Source organism: Urtica dioica, chromosome 6 (assembly GCF_054948205.1).
Source record: "Urtica dioica subsp. dioica isolate 48M chromosome 6, U.dioica_male_clone48M_v1_H2, whole genome shotgun sequence".
In the NCBI taxonomy this organism is placed as follows: Eukaryota; Viridiplantae; Streptophyta; class Magnoliopsida; order Rosales; family Urticaceae; genus Urtica; species Urtica dioica.
Window position 1 is genome coordinate 2,687,669 of NC_142761.1, and position 20,030 is coordinate 2,707,698.

At 40.5% G+C, this 20,030-nt stretch overlaps 2 protein-coding genes across 2 annotated transcripts; one reads left to right on the plus strand and one right to left on the minus strand.

Moving 5' to 3' along the window:
• Positions 1-6,646: 6,646 nt before the first annotated feature.
• On the plus strand, positions 6,647-8,399 carry LOC149392886 (uncharacterized). The gene is made up of 5 exons (XM_089617858.1): positions 6,647-6,696; positions 6,742-7,100; positions 7,243-7,583; positions 7,690-7,934; positions 8,036-8,399. Exons 1-5 carry the CDS (start codon positions 6,647-6,649, stop codon positions 8,397-8,399), a joined length of 1,359 nt encoding a protein of 452 aa, XP_089473984.1.
• Positions 8,400-8,623: 224 nt separating this feature from the next.
• Positions 8,624-10,597, minus strand: LOC149392887 (GDSL esterase/lipase At5g45910-like). The gene is made up of 5 exons (XM_089616482.1): positions 10,257-10,597; positions 9,970-10,182; positions 9,761-9,909; positions 9,401-9,674; positions 8,624-9,120 (listed from the first exon to the last, which is right to left on the minus strand). Exons 1-5 carry the CDS (start codon positions 10,594-10,596, stop codon positions 8,882-8,884), a joined length of 1,215 nt encoding a protein of 404 aa, XP_089472608.1. The 5' UTR covers position 10,597; the 3' UTR covers positions 8,624-8,881.
• Positions 10,598-20,030: the final 9,433 nt, after the last annotated feature.

Genomic DNA, 20,030 nt, shown 5'->3' on the forward strand with positions numbered 1-20,030 from the left:
GTGGAGCTCAAGATTCAAAGAATGGATATTTTTACCCGCGAACGGTTCATCCGGTGGTATTCTTTTGGTGTGGGATTCGACGAAAATCAGCGTCCGGAATAATTTTGTGGGTACTTTTTCGGTTTCGGTTGAGGTGGTGTCGGCTGATTCTTCTTGGTGGTTTTCGGGTGTTTACGATCCTTGTCACCCAGGCGAGCGTGGGGACTTTTGGGACGAGCTCGCTGGCCTGGGCGAGCTGTGTGATCCGGATTGGTGTGTTGGCGGTGACTTCAACGTTGTCCGCTACGCTCATGAACGTTCTTCCCCGGTTCGAGCTAGGAGATCGATGAGGCACTTCAACGAGTTTATTTCGGATTTCGATCTTTTTGATCCGCCCCTCTCCAACGGCAGGTTCACGTGGTCTGCTTTTAGAGGGGTTTCCATTTGATCTCGGTTGGATCATTTCTTGTTCTCCGAAGGTTGGAAGCAGCGTTTTCCCTTTTGTACTCATGAAATTCGGTTTAGAGGGGTTTCTGATCACTTCCCGATTACGATCAGTACGTGTCCGGTGAAGTGGGGTCCGAGCCCCTTTAGACTCGATAATTCGTGGCTTGACAACAAGGTCTTCAGGGATCTAGTGAAAGTTTGGTGGGGACAATGAGAGCAGGTAGGCTGGGACGGTTTTTGTTTTATGCAAAAACTCAAAGTTTTGAAGGAAAAAATCAAAGCTTGGGCCGGTGAGGAAAGAGATAAAGCTGCTGGTAGTGAGTATTCAGCGTGATATACAGCGCCTGGACAGAGCAGAGGAAGGTTCGAATTGGTCCCTTGAGCTTCGGAATGAAAGAGTGGAGCTGAAAGCAAAGCTAGCGGGGATTCTAGCCGAGGAGGAACGAGCTCTCAGACTTAAAGGTAAAGTTGCTTAGGCCAAAGATGGGGACAGCAACTCCAAGTTGTTTCATTCCATTATGTCAGCTAGAAAAGCTAAAAACGCTATTCGTAGTTTAGAAAAGGAGGATGGATCTGTTATTGTCGAGGAAAATCTTATTATTGAAGAGGTTAATGGCGCTTTTATTCGCGGCTTTTTTCGGCTAGCCCGGTTTGTACGATCGATTGGGAAGGGGTGGAATGGCAGGCTATCTCTCTTTCTTGTGCTTCGGAGCTGTCAAGACCTTTTGAGGAGGAGGAAATCAAAGCAGAGGTTTTCGGTTGAGCCAGTGATAAGTCTCCGGGACCCGACGGCTTCTCTGTAGTGTTTTACCAGGTTTTTTGGGAGATTATCAAGGACGACCTTTTGAGGGTCTTCTCGGAATTCTGGACTAGCAGAGTTATTAATAATATAACCAACGAAACTCACCTTTGCTTGATTCCAAAGAAGCTAAATTCTTGTAGAGCGAGGGATTTTCGACCCATCAACCTCGTCACGAGTTTATATAAAATTATTGCGAAAGTCTTGACAGAAAGAATCAAGTCGATCATGGAAGATACAATAAGCGAGTTTCAGGGAGCTTTTGTGAAGGGGCGGCAAATCACGGATTTGATTCTCATCGCAAATGAAACGGTGGAAGAAATTAGACGAGCAGGCAAAAAAAGAGCGATTCTCAAGTTGGATTTCGAGAAGGCCTACGATAAATTGAATTGGGACTTCCTCGACTTCGTTTTAGAGAAGAAAGGATTCGACTCGCGTTGGAGGAAGTGGGTCAGGGGCTGTGCTTCGTTCGTTTCTTTCTCCGTTATGATTAATGGCAAGCCGCGCGAAAGGTTTGGAGGGTCGAGAGGGATTCAACAAGGAGATCACTATCGTCGCATTTCTCGCGGAGTGCGTAGAGGTTGTTGGTTCCAAATATAAGATCGTTACCAATGTAATGATAAGGAGTTGAAAGTGGAATAAGGAAAACACTATATTGGGAGAAAAGTTCTTTCTCTTTGTTTAGAAGATAATATGTCAAATACAAGCTTTTGAGTTAAAATGAAATGCATACAACTATGGCTATTTATAGGAAATGAAATACTACATTAAAATCCTTGCTCATCATGTATCCTTGCTCATCAAGTTTACTTGCTCATCAAGTTTGCTTGCTCCCCAAGTTTGTAAAGACTTGCTCACCAAGTTGAGCTTATTAATCTCACATTCTCCCCCTTAAGCTTGACTTGGTTCGAGGTTCTTCACACCGCGCAGCTCTCTCATCTCTGCGAATTTAACTCTTGCCAGAGCCTTGGTGAGTATGTCCGCACGTTGCTCTCTGGTGCTGACAAATTCCACGATGATCTCTCGCTTCTCCACACACTCGCGAATAAAGTGAAAGCGGGTGTCGATGTGCTTACTGCGTCCATGAAACACCGGGTTTTTCATCAGTGCGATTGCGGACTTGTTATCCACGTAGAGAGTCACTGGTTTCTGCTCGGCTCCAGTCACTTCACTCAATAAACTTCTCAACCACAACGCTTGACACGCTGCTGCGGTCGCTGCCATGAACTCAGCCTCACATGAAGATATAGCCACAGTTCGCTGCTTCTGAGATTGCCAGGTGATCAAATTCCCGTTGAGATAGTATGCCATCCCTCCGGTACTTTTTCTGCCACTGACATCACCGGCTTAGTGGATCCCGTAGCTCGTCGTTCCTTTCACGTAACGAAGGATATGCTTCATAGCCTGCTGGTGTAGACTAGTGGCCTTTTCCATGTAACGACTAACTATACCGACTGCATATGAGATGTCAGGCCGAGTGTGGGTCAAGTACCTGAGACACTCGATAACACGCCTGTACTCCGTGGGATCCACTAAGGTTCCTTCTGCATCTTTCCCGAGCTGCAACTTTGCTTCCATCGGGTACTTGCTCGGGTTGCAATCCGCCATCTCGAACTGCTTTAAGATCTTCTTTGCATAAGCCGTCTGTCTCAACGTGATGCATTCCTTCTTTTGATCGACCTCGATGCCGAGGCAGTATGAAAGTAGTCTGAGGTCGCTCATCTCGAACTCTTTCATCATTTGCTCCATGAATCCGTTTATGCCTTCTGCACTGGATCCAGTCACGATCAGGTCGTCGACGTACACACCGACGATGAGGGCCTCATCTCCGTTATTCCTCGTGTAGACTGCTTGCTCCTGAGAGCACTTCTTGAACCCAAGACTCTTCATACTCATGTCGAGTCGAGTGTTCCATGCACGTGGTGCTTGTTTCAACCCATACAGGGATTTTGACAACTTGTACACCTTGTGCTCTGCAGTCTGATCTACAAAGCCTTCTGGCTGACCAACGTAGACTTCTTCTTCCAATTCACCATTTAGGAATGCCGATTTGACGTCCAGGTGATGGATTTTCCAGCCTCGATGAGTTGCGAGGGCTAGGATTAGCCTGATTGTGTCAAGTCTGACTACTGGAGCAAAAACTTCCTCGAAGTCAACTCCCTTCGTCTGCACGTATCCTTTTGCGACCAATCTGGCTTTGTGCTTGAGGACCTTGCCTTCTGAATCCTTCTTGAGCTTGTAGACCCACTTCAGACCAATGGACTTGTGACCTTTTGGAAGGTCGACTAGCTCCCATGTCTGATTCTTCTCAATGGACTCTAGCTCTCTCTCCATTGCTTCCTGCCATTCCTTCTCAGTGGCTGCTAGCTGGTTCCTCTTCACTAAGCAACAAGAGCTCATCAGGGCTCAACTCAAGCTCTCTTGCTTCTCCATAGACATCGGATAGGGGACGGAACCCTCTTGGTCCGTCCTTGATTGACGAGTCTCCCGAGATGATTCTTCCTGAGCTAGAACTCTCTGGTATCGGGGTGCTCATCCTTGATCCTGGGTTGGGCGAGCCTGGTGGTGAGCTGGTTCTAAGGGAGCTAGTTTCTGTTGAGCTGGACATTGTTGGTCATTGGCTGGGACTTTCCCACTCTTCCTGCTCGACCGTTTCTGCCTCTTCGAGGATGAACTCCACTGAGTTTTGTTCGGGCTCTCCCTTCTCGTCGCGCCAGTCCCATTTTTTCTCCTCTTCGAACACGGTGTCTCTGCTCACATGCGCTTTGCCGCGTCGGGGGTCGTAAAACCTGTGCGCCTTGCTCCCTTCTTCGGCGCCAAGGTACACCATCGGAAGACTACGATCATCGAGCTTCTTGAGGTGTGGTCCCACAGTCTTCACATGTGCGGTGCACCCAAAGACCTTCAAATGCTCCAGATGAGGTTTCTTCCCTTTCCATGCTTGGTAAGGGGTGCGCTCGCCTAGCGCCTTTGTCGGCAAGCGGTTGAGCAGATAGACCGCGTGTCTAACTGCTTCTCCCCAGAACCTTGCCGGGACTTCCATGCTTTTCAGCAAACTCCTTGCTGTGTCCATCACAGTGCGGTTTCTTCTCTCCACCACACCGTTCTGCTGAGGCGTGTACGGTGCAGTAAGGTGGCGTTCGACTCTCTCTTCATTACAGAATTCTCCGAATTGCTGGGACGTAAACTCTCCACCTCGGTCGGTTCTCAGAGTCTTCAACATGTGTCCAGACCGGTTCTCCACGAGCCTCTTGAACTTCTTAAAAACTTCAAAGACTCCACTCTTCTCCTTGAGCGTATATACCCACATCCAACGGTTGTAATAGTCAACAAGTAGGAGAAAGTACTTACTTCTGGCTAGGGTCGTCGGGATAATTGGACCACACAAGTCCGCGTGCACCAGTTGGAGGGGTTGCTCTGCTCGGAACTTGGCCTTGATCGGAAATGGCACTCTTGCCTGCTTCGCGACCATGCAGCATTCACACAGCTGGTTGGGGTGTTCGATCTTCGGTACCCCAAAGGCCATCTCCTTTTCTCCCATCATCTTGAGCACGTAGAAGTTTACGTGCCCAAGCCGTGCGTGCCACAACCAAGCCGGGTCTGCTAGGGATGCCATTAAGCAGACAGGTTGGCCTGTCTCCAGGAGTATCTTGTACAACTTGTTTGGCGTTCTCTTCACCTTCATCAACAAGGCACCACTACTGTTCCACATCTTTAAGTACGAGTCGGCTAGCACCACTGTATTTCCGACCTCCGTCATCTGACCAAGGCTGATGATGTTACTCTTCAGCTTCGGGATGTAGTACACCTGGGTCAGTAGGCGTTGGTCCCCATTTTTTCCCTGGAACAGGATGGATCCTCTGCCTCTGATTTCGACGATTGATTCATCGCCAAACTTCACGTTCCCTGTGATCTTCTCGTCGAGCTCTTCAAACTTAGCTCGGTCTCCCGTCATGTGGTTGCTCGCACCATTGTCTAAATACCAAACGTCGGTATAGACTTTCTCTTCTCCGTCTCTGAGGAGGTTCGTAATAACCTTGTCCTCGACAAGCATCACCGTCTCGGTGGCCGTCTTCTCTGGGCTGGGCCTCTTCTTGGCCATCATCAGCTCGGGTTCCTGGCTCGACTCTACATCGACTAGCTCCTCCAAGTCGGTCTTCTCTCTGACCGGTTCTCGCCCGGGCTTGGCGTCTCTCTCGCCTACGACGCTCATCTCATGTTCGTCCCTGCGCACTTCCAAGTTCACTATCTGCTCGGTGAACATGAGTGCGGGTTGCTCGTCTTCATGGAATCTCATCAGATTCGCTTCCTCGTCGTGGTTCCTGTTGCGGCACTCCGATGCGTAGTGCCCGAGCTTCTGACAATTATAGCACTTCACCGTGCTCTTGTCTCTTCGGGTCGTGGTGCCTTCCTGACGGGGTGCGCTGCTGCCGCGACCTCGTATGTCTCGACCTCGCCCTCGTCCTCGGCCTCTATCACGTGGTCGTCCATCTCCGCCGTACCCGCCACGCCTCGACGAGCTGGAAGAAGACTCAACTCCATGGTTCTTCTTCTGCTTGGCCATCCATTCTTCATGCGTGAGCAGGAGGTGTTTTTCCTCTTCCTTGTCGCCATAGCCCCGAAGCCTCTCCTCGTGGACTTTTAGACGATCGACAACCTCCTCGACTGACATAGTCTTGAGGTCACCGAACTGCTCGATCGACGTCACGATCTGCATGTACCTGTGAGGTGCCGCTCTCTGGAACTTCTTGACCACGCTGGTCTCGTCCACCTGTTCACCTAGCGAGCTGATACCTGTTACAATGGATGTAAGCTTCATGGCAAACTCGTCCACAGATTCACCGTCCTTCATACGGAGAACCTCGAACTCGCTCTTCAAGGTTTGAACCTTGGCTTCTTTGACGCGGTCTGCGCCCATGTGCATCGTCCGCAACGTCTCCCACGCCTTTCTTGCGGAATCTTTCTCGGCGATCATGAGAAGGACATCTTCCGGAACTCCCTGATAGATGGCGGCGAGAGCCATCCTATCCTTGCGTACTTCGACAACTCCATCTTCTAAGGCCTCCCAAACGCCTTGCACCTGCAGATTCACCCGCATCTTCAACGCCCACACTGAGTAGTTGCTCTTCGTGAGCATCAGATAGTTGAGCGTCACGTTTCCTTCCTTCCCGATCTTTGTCGCTGTCGTGTCTCCTCCGGTGGATTTGCTAGGTGACTCCATGTACTTCGGCATAGGCTCTGATACCAAATGTTGGTTCCAAATATAAGATCGTTACCAAAGTAATGATAAAGAGTTGAAGGGGGAATAAGGAACACACTATATTGGGAGAAAAGTTCTTTCTCTTTGTTTAGAAGATAATATGTCAAATACAAGCTTTTGAGTTAAAATGAAATGCATGCAACTATGGCTATTTATAGGAAATGAAATACTACATTAAAATCATTGCTCATCAAGTTTGCTTGCTCCCCAAGTTTGTAATGACTTGCTCACCAAGTTGAGCTTATTAATCTCACAGAGGTGTCTTCAAGCCTTTAGTCATCGGGTCACCTGGCATTGCAATTTCTCATCTCCAATTTGCTGATGATACACTGATTTTCGGCGAGAACGATTTGACAAATTGGGAGAACTTACTCGGTATTGTCAAGGACTTCTGTGATGCCTCCGGTCTTACGATCAACATTGAGAAGAGCAATATTGTGGGTATTAATTGCACGGCGGTTGAGTCTACAACCCTTGCTGGGGTGTCAGGGTGCAAAGAAGATAAGTGGCCGATAAGTTATCTTGGGATACCTTTGAGAGATAGCCCAAGAAGAAAGGCTTTCTGGGACCCCGTGGTGGCTAAAGTGGTGAAGAGACTTGATGGTTGGAAGCAAGGTTTCCTCTCCAAGGGAGGAAAGATGACGCTTATTAGTTATGTTCTTTCCGCGTTGCCCACCTATTTCATGTCTATCTTTAAAATGCCAGAGGGGGTCGCTGCCGACATTGAAAGGATCATGAAACATTTTTTTGTGGGAAGGGTACAACAATGGGTGGTCTCGCGCAGCGGTGGGTTGGGACACTTGCTGCCTCCCGAAAAACAAAGGGGGGCTTGGCTTTGGTAATCTCACGATCAAGAACAACGCACTCCTTGCGAAGTGGCTGTGGCGCTTCCCGATCGAAGAAGACGCGTTGTGGCACAAGGTTATCTCCGCTGTGTATGGTGTCTCTTCTAATGGTTGGGATCCGGGGGGTTCCAAGGATCGCACTTTCCGTAGTCCTTGGCGCTCGGTTTCGACAGTTCGGGAGTTGTTTTTAGTCGATGTTCTTGGAAGGTCTTTGACGGGTTTATTGTGCGTTTCTGGGAGGATGTTTGGTGTGGTGATACGTGTTTGAAAGATCGATTTCCTAGTTTAGCGAGATTATGCCCATCTCAGAACGCCCCCATCAATGGATTCGCTTTTTCTTCTCCCTCTTCTCTCGCCAGGTGGATTGGAGTTTTGGTTTCCCCAGGTCTTTGACGAATAGAGAAGCTTGTGAAGCGGCTGAGCTGACAGGGTTATTGGAAGGTTTTAAGCTTTGGGAAGGCCTCGAAGACCGGCGTAAGTGGCTGGGCGACGAAGACGTGTTCTCTGTTAAATCACTGGCCGAGGATCTTTCTCCCGTGGCTTCTCGGCCTCCTGTTCCGTTCTACGACGCCGTGTGGAAAGCTGCTGCCCCTAAAAAGGTACAGTTTTTTGCATGGCTATTAAGAGGGTTAACACAGGGGATCGAGTTCAAAAATTGAATCCTCATTTGTCTATGTCGCCGAGTTTTTGTTCTCTTTGTCGAAGTTCAAACGAAGATGCCGATCATCTCTTTCTCCGGTGTGTCGTGGCCACTGATCTATGGCGATGGCTTTTCTCGAAGTTTGGGCTCGATTTCAACACTATCTCTGTTGAGGCATTACTGAATACTTACGAGTCCCCCGGATTCAGCTTAAAAAGGGCAGCAGCCGCTAAGACTGGGGTGTTGGCTGGTCTGTGGGGTATTTGGAATACTCGGAACAAGGTTATTTTTAAGGACGAGAGGTGGAATCTACAAAGTTTGATCGATAGTCTGAATCACTGTATAGCCCTTTGGCTTTTTTCTTCTTGTTCTGAGTTTAAGTCTTTTTCTTTGGCTAATTTGGCTAGGGATTGGTCCAGTGCTTTGTAACAATCTGTTTTCGGGTTTTATGTTTTCTTTCGCTTTAGTTTTCTGAACTCTTTTGTTTTGTACTTCGGCTATGCCGTGATGAATGAATAAAGTCCCGATGTTTCTTTAAAAAAAAAAGTTATATTACTACTGTTTAGCAAACTCAGCCAACCTGCAGTCGTAACATTTCGTATATCTCACTCCTTATATGAGGCACCGTCGATAGATTACTTTTGGAGCACAAATTGTTTACTAGACTAAGCTAATATAATTATATTATATATGTTTGGCAAACTCTGCCAACCCGTAGTGGCGATCCTAGTTTAAATTACACAAGTATTTATAACAAGTCTACACATCAAGCTCAACCACTACATAATTCTCACCTTAAGCGTACAAGCAACAAATCTTGGCTTGTAAACCTATCTGATAATGAAAAGTGATGTAACAATAACAGGTCGAGGAGAATGTTATTTCTTACTATATAAACACCATCAGGATGATCAGATAGAATCGATTTGAGCGCGATTGAGAAGCGGTGGATCCATGAAAGGGCCGTTGAGAAGAGAGTTGGCGATGGTGCGATAAGCCGCCTCGGTCAAGTGGATTCCGTCCCAGTTTGCATACGAAGATGGGTCTTCACAGCTGGTGGACCCGCTGGTCCCGCACGACACCGCAGGGTTGAAGTTGTGTGGGCCACCTCCGCCGCAGCAAGCCATGAATAGTGTCTCTTTACTAAACCCTGCTTCTCAACGCAGCATCATTTTTCCAAAATTGTGGATGGTTTATGTCATTAAATATATCATATTTAAATGCTCTTTATCAATTATGGTCCAAATAATTCAAGTTAGTTCATCGCGCGACAATTAAAAGCCTGATCACCAAATCCGAAACATATTTAATTAACAAAAATGACTAAACTGATACGATTTATAACTCATAAAGACCACTTTTGGCAAGTTTTTCAAATCAGGAAACACAGTGACACAGTTACTACATATGCAGTTCAGGAGCTCACTCACCGTAGTCTTGTGGGGCTCGAACGAACTGCATTGTGGCACCAAAATAGTCGGCGTAAACTATCTTGGATTGTGGATATTCCTTCCTGAGAATCTCTAGCGAGGCTTTGAGGCGCAAGTTGTAAAGCTCGGAGAAGGCATTGAAAGCCGTCAAACAACCCAAGGAGTCATAGTCGGAGTTGTTCAGACTGTGAAACATAGTGAGGTACACGACCGAGCAGCCAAGCGGGAAATTACCCGCCACAACCAACTCCGCCGCCCCTTCTTCTATCAACGCCTGTCAAAACCCAAACCCTCAAAATCACAAACCAGAAGAAAACATATAGGAAACTAAAAACCAGTACTGTCTGGCAATGGACTTACTATTGTTGCGTTTATTATTGCATCGACCACCGGTGGGACTAGAGCTTCGGCTTCTTGGATTGTTCCGCCAGAGAAGAATCCCAAATTATAGTCATTTCCTCCGATCTCTCCCACCAGAAACAACGATCTCTTCAAGTACGCATTGCAATCTGATAAATACCGGTCGATGAGGAACACAGTAAACGATTCACTTTGACGCCAAATCTAACCTTGCTGCGTGGCGCAGAGAGATTGCTTAACCTCCTTGAACCATCCAAGCTGGACTGTGAGGGAATCGTTTGACCACACTCTCGGCGCTATTCTCCGGCGAAGGAAGAACTCTGAGTCGAGCGCGGTCGCTCCGGCAACGGCGAAATTTACTCCGGGGCCGGGGTCAGTGTGCGCCAAGTACGGGTTGAGGTAAGGCAGTCCGAACGCGTCCGCTACAATACAATAAGTCGTTTGGAGATTTGGGGGTGAACTAAATAGCGTGGTTAGGTGATGGAGAATTATTTACCGAGGAAATCGACGATGAGGCGTCCGTCGGAGCAGCGACCACTAGGGCGTCCGAAGAAGGTCTCGCCGTAAGGAAGCTCGGCAATGGAGGAGAAGTCGGAGGATTCGCCGGCGAGGAGGGCGTTTCCGGTGTCGCTAATGGAGTCTCCGAAGTTGAAGATGGCATTGTATTTGTTTCTGAACGGAGACGGAGTGGCTTCTGATGAAATAGACATGCAAAGGGAAAGAGCGATGGCTGTGCCTATGAAAAAGAAGAAGATGGGCGAACCCATGGCCAGTGGGTTTTCTGATGATCGCAATACGGTCAAGCAACAATTTTTGTCAAGGAGTATTATTGTCATTCGCAATACTGTCCATTTTACACCAGTGGCACCAGTCAATTATTCGTCTTCCAAATAAATATTCACTTTAGCGCTCTTTTAAAAAAAAAAAATAGTTGACGACGCGCTCATCTGAAAATTATCAACTATAACGGATAAGAGTAATCGAGATTGATCTATTCTATATTGTAAAATTGATCTTCATACTGTAAATATTAGAGGTACTTCTTTTTTTCTGTTTGGTGCAATTTAGTGGACCGTCAAATCTTTTTGGTGTAGACAACAGTTCTTAGTGTGCTTGTTCATAAGGTTCTATAAGGAAGATTATTTTATTTAGTTGGATTACCCTTCAGTATAAGATTTAGATTTTCTGAGAAATAGTTTTCTATTTAAATAATTCCTTATCTTTTTAATTCGAGCTAATAGTCGCAAAAATACCGAGTATTTCCTCAAAATCATATTTACATATTTATTTTTTTCGACGGCAAAAATACATAAAGTTGCGTTTAATTTGTACGGTAAATATTTATGCCGTTAAATTAGATTAAAAAACATGTGACAGTCTCAGATTTAATGAAAAATAATTAAATATCAATTATATAATTTTATAATACAAAAATTTCAAAAAAAAAAACTTCATCGTTGTTAGTATACATAAATCATTAATTTTTTCTTATAAGTAAATAAAAATTAATTATATCATTTTATAATCCTAAAGAAATCATAAGGAAAAAATTTTCTCCACATAGCTAAAAAAAATATTATTATGATTATTATTTAATTAATTTTAAGTTAAATTAGTGATGAAAAAAATTTGCATTATAAAGTGATACATTTAATTTTTAATTCTTTTAAAAAATATTATTGCTAATTTTTTGTATTATAAAATGATATTATTAATGTTTAATTAGTCTTAAGAAAATTTACGTAAAATATTGTATTAGAAAATTGTATAATTAATTTTTAAATAGTTTTAAGAAAAAAAATAATAACTTTGTATATTAATGAGGAGAGATATTTTTTCTTGTAATTTTATTATATTATTAAATTATATAATTAATATTGAATTAATTTTAAGAAAAAAATATATTATTTTTTCATATTAAATCTGAGACTGCCACATGTTTTTTCATCCAATTTAACGGTCTAGATAACTACAATGCAACTAAAATGTAATATTATATATTTTTGCAGCCGAAAAAAATGATTAAGTATACAAGTATAGTTTTTGAACAGCATTAGATAATTTTGCTTTTATTAACTATTTTGTTTTCGTTCCCTGGAAAACGACAATTATAGCAAACTTTAAACAATGGGAACTCCATTTTACAAACTGTTAATTGGTCGTGATCCTCTCATCTTTAGTCAACATTAGGTATCAAAATTTGATATTTGTTGTATTGACTACAAAGACAAACGGTGTTTTTCGATGAACTTGTGAACAATCATTCTAACTAAAGGTACAACCATTATATTCGCAATAAAGACTTTCAATTAGTATATATATCGACGCCTAATTCTTATGTGAATTATTACACTACAATTACAAAAAACTGAATTAAAAAAAAAACTGAAATCCTTACCAAATAGTTATTTGAAAATAACTGCAAAAATTTTTTAGACTACAACTATATGAAAACAAAAACAGTTTGAGTGAACTACCAAATAGGCCCTAATGTTCTCTACTTTGTTGAAACATCTGTGATGTGACATGTGTTGCTTGGCAAAGTTTCACGTAAACATCAGCAACGTGGATTTTCTGCAAAGTTCTTTTTGTCTGACTTGCTTCTATTTTTTTGATCGACCAATCAAACTTCAGCGATTACATTGAGAAACCCTAGTAAGGTATATCAGTTGGGTATTGTCTCATATAAAAGGAATGTTTTCCTCTTCAGTAGGGTTACACACTTAGGATTTTTGAGAGAAGTCGTCCCAAAAACACCTTGTCCTTTGTGTATTGTTACTTTGTTCTTATTCCTAATTGCAGTTGTCCGTGCAATAGACATAGTTGAGTTTTATATTCGTGATATTTTAAATCACGCATTGTTATAAGCGTTGATCAATCATTTTGTGAGTGAGTTGAGTGAAAAGTGAGGGGGACTCAAACAGAGGGGAGCATGTGTTAGAATTCACATTAGTAGTTTTGAAGTCTAGGAAATGTGAAAGGTGATCATCCAGAGTTGTCCGACATTGTACTTATTTTACCAATTAGTGAAGTTCTCTTTCCGCCGAGAGTATCATCCATATAGAAGTATGCACGATTGGTCGAACTAGGTTACAAGTTCTTCTGTCTCTTTGTTTACAGTCTTAATTGTCATATTAATATGGTAAATTGTTTAGTGTAGCGTAACGGTAAAACATCACTAAGAGATATCACGAAAACAGTGAATGAACATAGATGCGAAATCTTCAATAATTGGACTAATAACAAATGACAATAATATTCCCTTTAGTTTAAAGCAAAGCCAAACCGTTGTTGCTTATCACGAAAATAGTGAGTAAGTTAATGAACAGAGATGCAAAATCTTCAGTAATTGTACTAATAACAAATGACAATAATACCCCCCTTGAGTTTAAAGCAAAGCCAAACCATTGTTGCTTGACCGTATTTCGATCATCGGAAAACCAACTTGCCACAGAATCGTCCATCTCAACTAAAACTATAAAATACCAAGGAACGCACCCTAGATGTGAAGTGTGCCTGCTCTGATACCAATTGAAAAATTGATCAAGGAGGATTCTGGGAGGTGGCTTCACTCGAGGAATGATAATGGAGACCACTTTACAAACAATTTTCAAGCCATCTTCTCCTGAAAGAACCTTGTGTTCCCTTTGAGACTTGAAGGATTGTTTGATAAAGTGATTTATGCTGAAGAGAATTTGGCGCTAATTAAAATAGCAAGTGAGAGGAAATTTGGAACACGGTGAAGAAGATGCCCTCCCTGAAGTCCCCGGCCCCGACGGCTTCTAAGGCATGTTATACAAGCATTATTGGGGGATAGTCGGGGTCACAAAGTTGGTACAAGAGATCTTCTAGTCTCGGCACATGACTGGAGAGAAAAATCGATACTTTATTGCCTTGATCTTGAAAGACTTGGAAGCCGTCTCTTTTTATAAGTTTATACCGATTGGACTTTGATAAGTTTTAAGATTGTCTAAAATTATCACTAATCGGCTCAAGGTCGTGCATCACAAGTTCATGTCTCCTTACCGATCAGCGTTCATCCTTAGTCGATGGATTGCGGAAAACGGCATGTTAGCAAGAGAAATCCTCCATTTTATGGCTAAAAAAGGGGGCAAAGGTGGCATTCTTTGAGTCAAGAGATATATATATATATATATATGTGTGTGTGTGTGTGTGTGTGTGTGTGTGTGTGTGTGTGTGTGTGTGTGTGTGTGTGTGTGTGTGTGTGTGTGAATAAGGCATATGACCGCCTTTAGTGGAGTTTTATCATCGAATTCCTCCGGAGTTGTGGGTTCTCGTGAGCCTTCCTAAATATCACCGATACGTGTTTGAGCACGACCGAGTTTGAGATGCTTTTGAACGGATCCCATCTTGCCAAGTTTAAGCCAACTCATCCACTCTCGCCTTATCTCTTCATCATCGCGGACAAAGCCGTCTCTCGCCTTGTTCTATGTACATGCCAAGAGACGAGGCCATATCTATGGAATTGCGATTACCCGAAGAAAAAAATGAAGGTATACGCCATCTAATATTCGCCGGTGACTTGTTCCGTTTTTGCCGAGCTTCTACATGGGAAGTGAAACATCTTTCGAGATTTGTGGAAACATATCAATATTGGCCAGACAAACGGTAAGTGTGGAAAAGTCCGGGCTTGTGTTCTCAAGGAATTACGAGGATCCAACGGCTACTAGGCATGCCAAATCTTGAGAATAATATTAAGTATCTTGACATTCCTTTATGCATGGGCTGAATAAGGGATCTCAAATCAAGGACTTTAAGAAAAAGATGCTTGGAAGGATGGAAGGGTGGAAGAGTAATCTTCTATCACACGCCTAGAGAGCGACGATGATACATAATATTGTCCAAGCCATGTCTGCCTATGTTATGCCCTCGGTCTTGATGACTAAGGACTGGTGTTGAGAGCTTGATGGGATGGTGAGACGATTCTGGTGGGCCGATGACACTTCTAAAACGAGAGCTTGGTATAAAAAAAAATGGAAAACTGTTACTTGTCCGAAAGGATTTTTTTAGGATGTAAATTGGTAATTAAGTGGCAATGTTTAAGAAATTTCAACTATAGGAATATTTTGTAAACAAAACCTAAAAATAAAAAAAAAATAAAAAAAAATAAAAAAAGTTGAGGCTTCTACTTTTTTTGAATTTTTATTTATTTATTATGGTTGGGTTTTATGATTTGTTCATTGGTTATAAACATGTTTTTTATAGATATTATGTTTTCAATAATTAACTCTTTGCTTTCTTATTTTAAATAATTTATATATATATATATATATATAAATTATTTTTAAAACACCATTTGAAGTTTTCCATTTTTTTTTTTTTTTTGTAACAGACGCTATAATACTATAATAGTAAATCACTTGATAAGAATATAGTGGTGGGTATTGTGTTATGCACACAAAATATATGCACGCAAAATATATGTGCATATATACAAATATAATTTACGTATATTACTTTATATTTAGGTGCAATTAGCTCAATAGTCAAATAGTCCACTTTAATTTTAAAAAGTAGTCCAAATTTATTTTTATTAAAAAAGTAGCTCATCTCATTTACCATTGCACCAGATATCCAAAAAATACTCCTAAACCCTAATTTCTCTCTTCTTTGATCATGGCCGTTTCTCTCTCCTCTAAAACTTGCGCCCAAACTCTCTCTCTCTCTCTCTCTCTCTCTCTCTCTCTCTCTCTCTCTCTCTCTCTCTATACAATGAAGTCACGCCTCTGCGTAATTCCTCTGACGACCAGCTCGCCAGAAACTCTTAAATGAAATCCGTAGTCTTCGCCGTCTCGCTCGTCTCCGTGTAGGCCATCAGTGATTATTCTAATGTACATAGTTTAATTGATAAAATTTGTTTGCAAACTCATTATTTAATCAATTCGAATTGTTATGCCTAGAATTTTTATTATGATTCTCGTAGTTAACTCTGAATTTTTTTCTAGTTTTTTCAATTAATTAATTTATTAGAAGAGTAAATTCAATTTACAGTTCGTATTTTTGCTGTTTGGAATCGGCGATGGTTGTTTGGAATCGGCGATGGCTGTTAGGAATCGGTGATGGTATGTTTACATAGTTTAAAAGAATAATATTCGTTTGTAGGCTCATTATATAATTAATTCGAATTGTTGCCTAGAATTTTTGTTATGATTCTAGTAGACAATTTTGAAAAATTTCTGGTTTTTTTAGTTAATTAATTTATCAGAAGAGTAAATTTAAATTTACTATTCGTACTTTTGCTGTTTGGGATCAGTGATGGTGAGGACTCGGACCGAAAGTAAATTAAATTAATTGGATAGAAAAATTAAAATTAACTTCGTAATAAATTTAATTAATTGGAAGAGTAAAATTAAATTAACTACATATTAAATCAAATTAATTTTTCGGTATATTAAACTAACTTTGTTTTGATAGTTGATGTGTTCTTCTTGTTCTTGATTTTGGTTTGTTATGTTTAAAACTCAGTTTCGTGGCTGTAATGTGTTGAGCTGCCACTCTTCGTCTGTTATGTCTTTCTTCAGTACTCTTGTTAATTAACCATACTTGTGCCTCCATTTGTTTTGGTTTATCCTTGTCTTTGATCTATTTTAGAGGTAATCAGACGGAGAGGTAGTTAATGTGTTATTTATTTTGACTTTTTAATTGCTAGTCTCTGTTTGGAATGTCAATTTATTTTTTTATTAAGACTTTGTCTAATGAGTACTGCTCTGGAAGTGCTTCCCTAAAAAATAGCCAAATGGAGAGTTTGTTGTTACGTGTGTTGTTGGCTTATTTCTTACTACAAGTTTGTCTAGCAACATGCTTCAGGATATGTTGAGACATCTTGGCCTCTGTGGGCAAAACTCTGTTTTTGGCAAGTTTCTTGAATTTCCAGAATGATGCACAGAAGACCTTCTACAATTATTCTCTCCACGTGAATGAGTAAGATAACCCTAGGACGACTTCCAAAAGTATTGGATACTATTAAAAAAAGGATCTACCCTTAGTAGTCGCTTGACATATTCACTAACACTGTTAGAGTTTTTAGACGTGCAAGATCGGTGGATTGAGAAAATAGTAGTGTAATGTGTGTTGTTTGATTATCTAGATACTATTCCAGACATATTGAGTGTTAGAGAGTTGTGTGGGTTATGTGCTTACGTGATTGAAGATTTCACGTACGCTGACATCGAATAATACCAAACACTAGGAGAGTGTTTGAGAGTGGAATTGAGTGGATCTCATATTCAGGGGAACCTGATTTGGAATTCACATATAGTTATAGGAAAATGACATTGAAGTGGAGATCGTTCATATAAGTCCATTGTTGTATTATTGACTATTTTTCGTTTAGTGAATTTTCTTTCCACTAAACACACTACCCCCAGAGTAGGTGACATTGCACTGAATTGGGTTATCATTCATTGTGTCATTTACTTTTACGCACTGTTTTTTATTTATCTATCAATTGCATTGGAACATATTGTTGCATATATTGACTCTACATTATGTGCAAAATCTTATTTCTAGATTAAACAAAATTTCAATATTGTTATGTAGATGTGAAAATAACGGGCCCGCTGGAGTTGAAAAGTCGGCCACTATGGACGGCCTCCACAGCTTTGACACTTCCATATGGGCTCTCTCTCTTCCCTTCTCAATTGTGAATGTAACTCGTGATTTCGACTCAAGTGGATTATAAAGGCTTGCATTATGTTGGCATTTTGAATCTATAGAAGTACGGACATAGGAAGAAGAGGATGGCAAAGATTAGGATCTATATAAACTTAATGTTATAGTTTAATTTCTGAACTTTTATGTACATACTACCTGTACTTTTAACCATTATGTTATCAGATATTAAACATATCCCAAGCTCTTATTTATTTGCATTTTAAAAAAAATGATGTATGATATTTTCACAATATCAACAAAAGAAACAATTACAAAATAATATATATATATATATATATATATATATATATATATATATCCATAACATAGATATATATATATATATATCCATAACATAGATAATAAAGAGCACATCCTCTCCCACTTTCATCCTGAGGCCGCCATGTGACTTCGTCAGGCGGCGACACATGGTGGCCTTGCTTTCATTTCGTCATGAAATCCTTCTTGTTCTTGTCAAGATGTTTCAATCGCGCCAAAGTGTTGACTCGGAGAGCTTTCCTAAAAGCCACCAAAGAAAAAATTGTGTTAAATTTGTGTTTCTTGATGCTCCATTACATGCACCTCTATTATAGCGTATTCCCGAGTTTCCTTGATAACTCAGCTAGATATATGTTGTTTGTACACCGTCAAAGGTCTTTCGACTATGCACATCATCTTCGGAAGCATCTAAACATTCTAGCCAACATGCTCGTCGATTTTGTCTTAGGTCAATGCGAGAAATAGCACAAGGGTTTGGATGACTTGAACTTGCTTGAGTATTAAGACTTTTTTTCACTAAAATGAAAAACTGTATTTGAGATATGTGTGTTGCAAAGAGTCTCATTTGGAATATATACTAAGGAGGAAAACTCCTTATATATGATTTGATGGCTCGCTCAAGCTCGATGAGACCAACATGAGTTAAGAGGTGTTAGTGGCGCCTTGTAGGCGCACTTGAGGCACTCGTTGTTTGAGAACATCAATTTTTTTTATCATCAGACAATCACGCCATTTTGTACGAACGTGTTGTTTGACTAGTGGTTGTGTTGTTTCTATTATTAATGTTAAAATTTGAGTCCCTAATCCAAGCTAAAATCATAAAACGAATCAAATAATACAAAGAACAATAACACACATATGTATAGTGTTTCACTCTCAATGTGGGAGCTACGTCTACTATTGTCACTGCTGATTGTTTTACTTTAAACTCAAATCGGGATGGTGTTTACAAATCTCTCTCTCTATTAAAAAAATCGGTGCACATAATATTTAAACGAAAGTTATGACTAATAGATAAGCTTGAAATTTTGATAATACCATTGATTAATAACCCTTATAATATAATTTTCAGCCGTACCCTGTACGATATGCGAGTCATTGTCGTAAAGTTTTTAGTCAGTTAGATGCGGGTTCCAACGCTTTGACGTTTCTTTCTACAAAATGGACAAAATTTACTATATGAACCAAGTTGGGTAGAGAATTAAACACTCACTTCATTCGAATCTTCTTCTACCCAAACACTTTCCTCCATAAAAAATATTACCTATTATTATTATTCAAAATTCATTTTGTTTTGGTGTACTTATAATATTAGGCTTGTTATATCAGTAGTATACTTGTGTTGATCTTCCAGACATCAGAGTGGTGCAATTGATGCTTTTATAATAATAAAAAAGGACACATTTCATGTTTGATTCAATCACGGTAATAATAACAAAATGTGTTCCATATCGACTATATTTTTTTAGGGGGGATATTATTAGCCAATAATATAATAGAAGGTATATAAATATGAGGATTGTATAAATATAAAAATTTACTATACTATCACACAAACACACCTCAAAATTAAATAAATATGAGCAATGTTGCTCGTGATATTCAATCTCACGTCATATTCGTAAGAAGAGAAGTGATATTACCACTTGCCTCAAACAAGCTTGGATCATTTTGATTATATTTTCAACATGCTTGGATCATTTTGATTATATTTACAACATGCTATAATAAAAGAGATCGGTCCTTATGGCATTGATAAAGCATAAGGTAACAACTAATGATATTATAAAGTATTGCACAAATTAAGTCACTTGAAAGTACGGCGATTAAAAAATAGTCATAATTTCAATATTTTTAAATAATTAGTCATTTTCACTATTTTTAATCATGTTTTGTTTGTTAATTTTACTGTTTTGTCCTTTTCATTGGAATTCATTTTTTTAATATTAAACTAGAAGTTTTATTAAGTCTTTAATTGGCAGTTTTTTTTCACTTTTTATTTTATTTTAAAGCTGGTGTAAATATGTCAATTTTCACATCAATTGACTTACTACTCCTAATATATAGGGCATGTAGTTTTTAATTATTTTAAATAAAATTAATATCCTAAAGATAACTACTTAATGCTTATGTAGTTATGGTTAATATAATATTTTTTCTACCTAATATTGAATCATATATACCTTTTTCTTCAAAGAAATTGCCCTATTATACAAGGTGAATTACAATTTTAATGAAAATGGTTTCAATAACTTGTTGCAACTAGTCATTTTCTTATCTCCTTATAAAATTTTAACCAAAATTTCATTTTATTAAA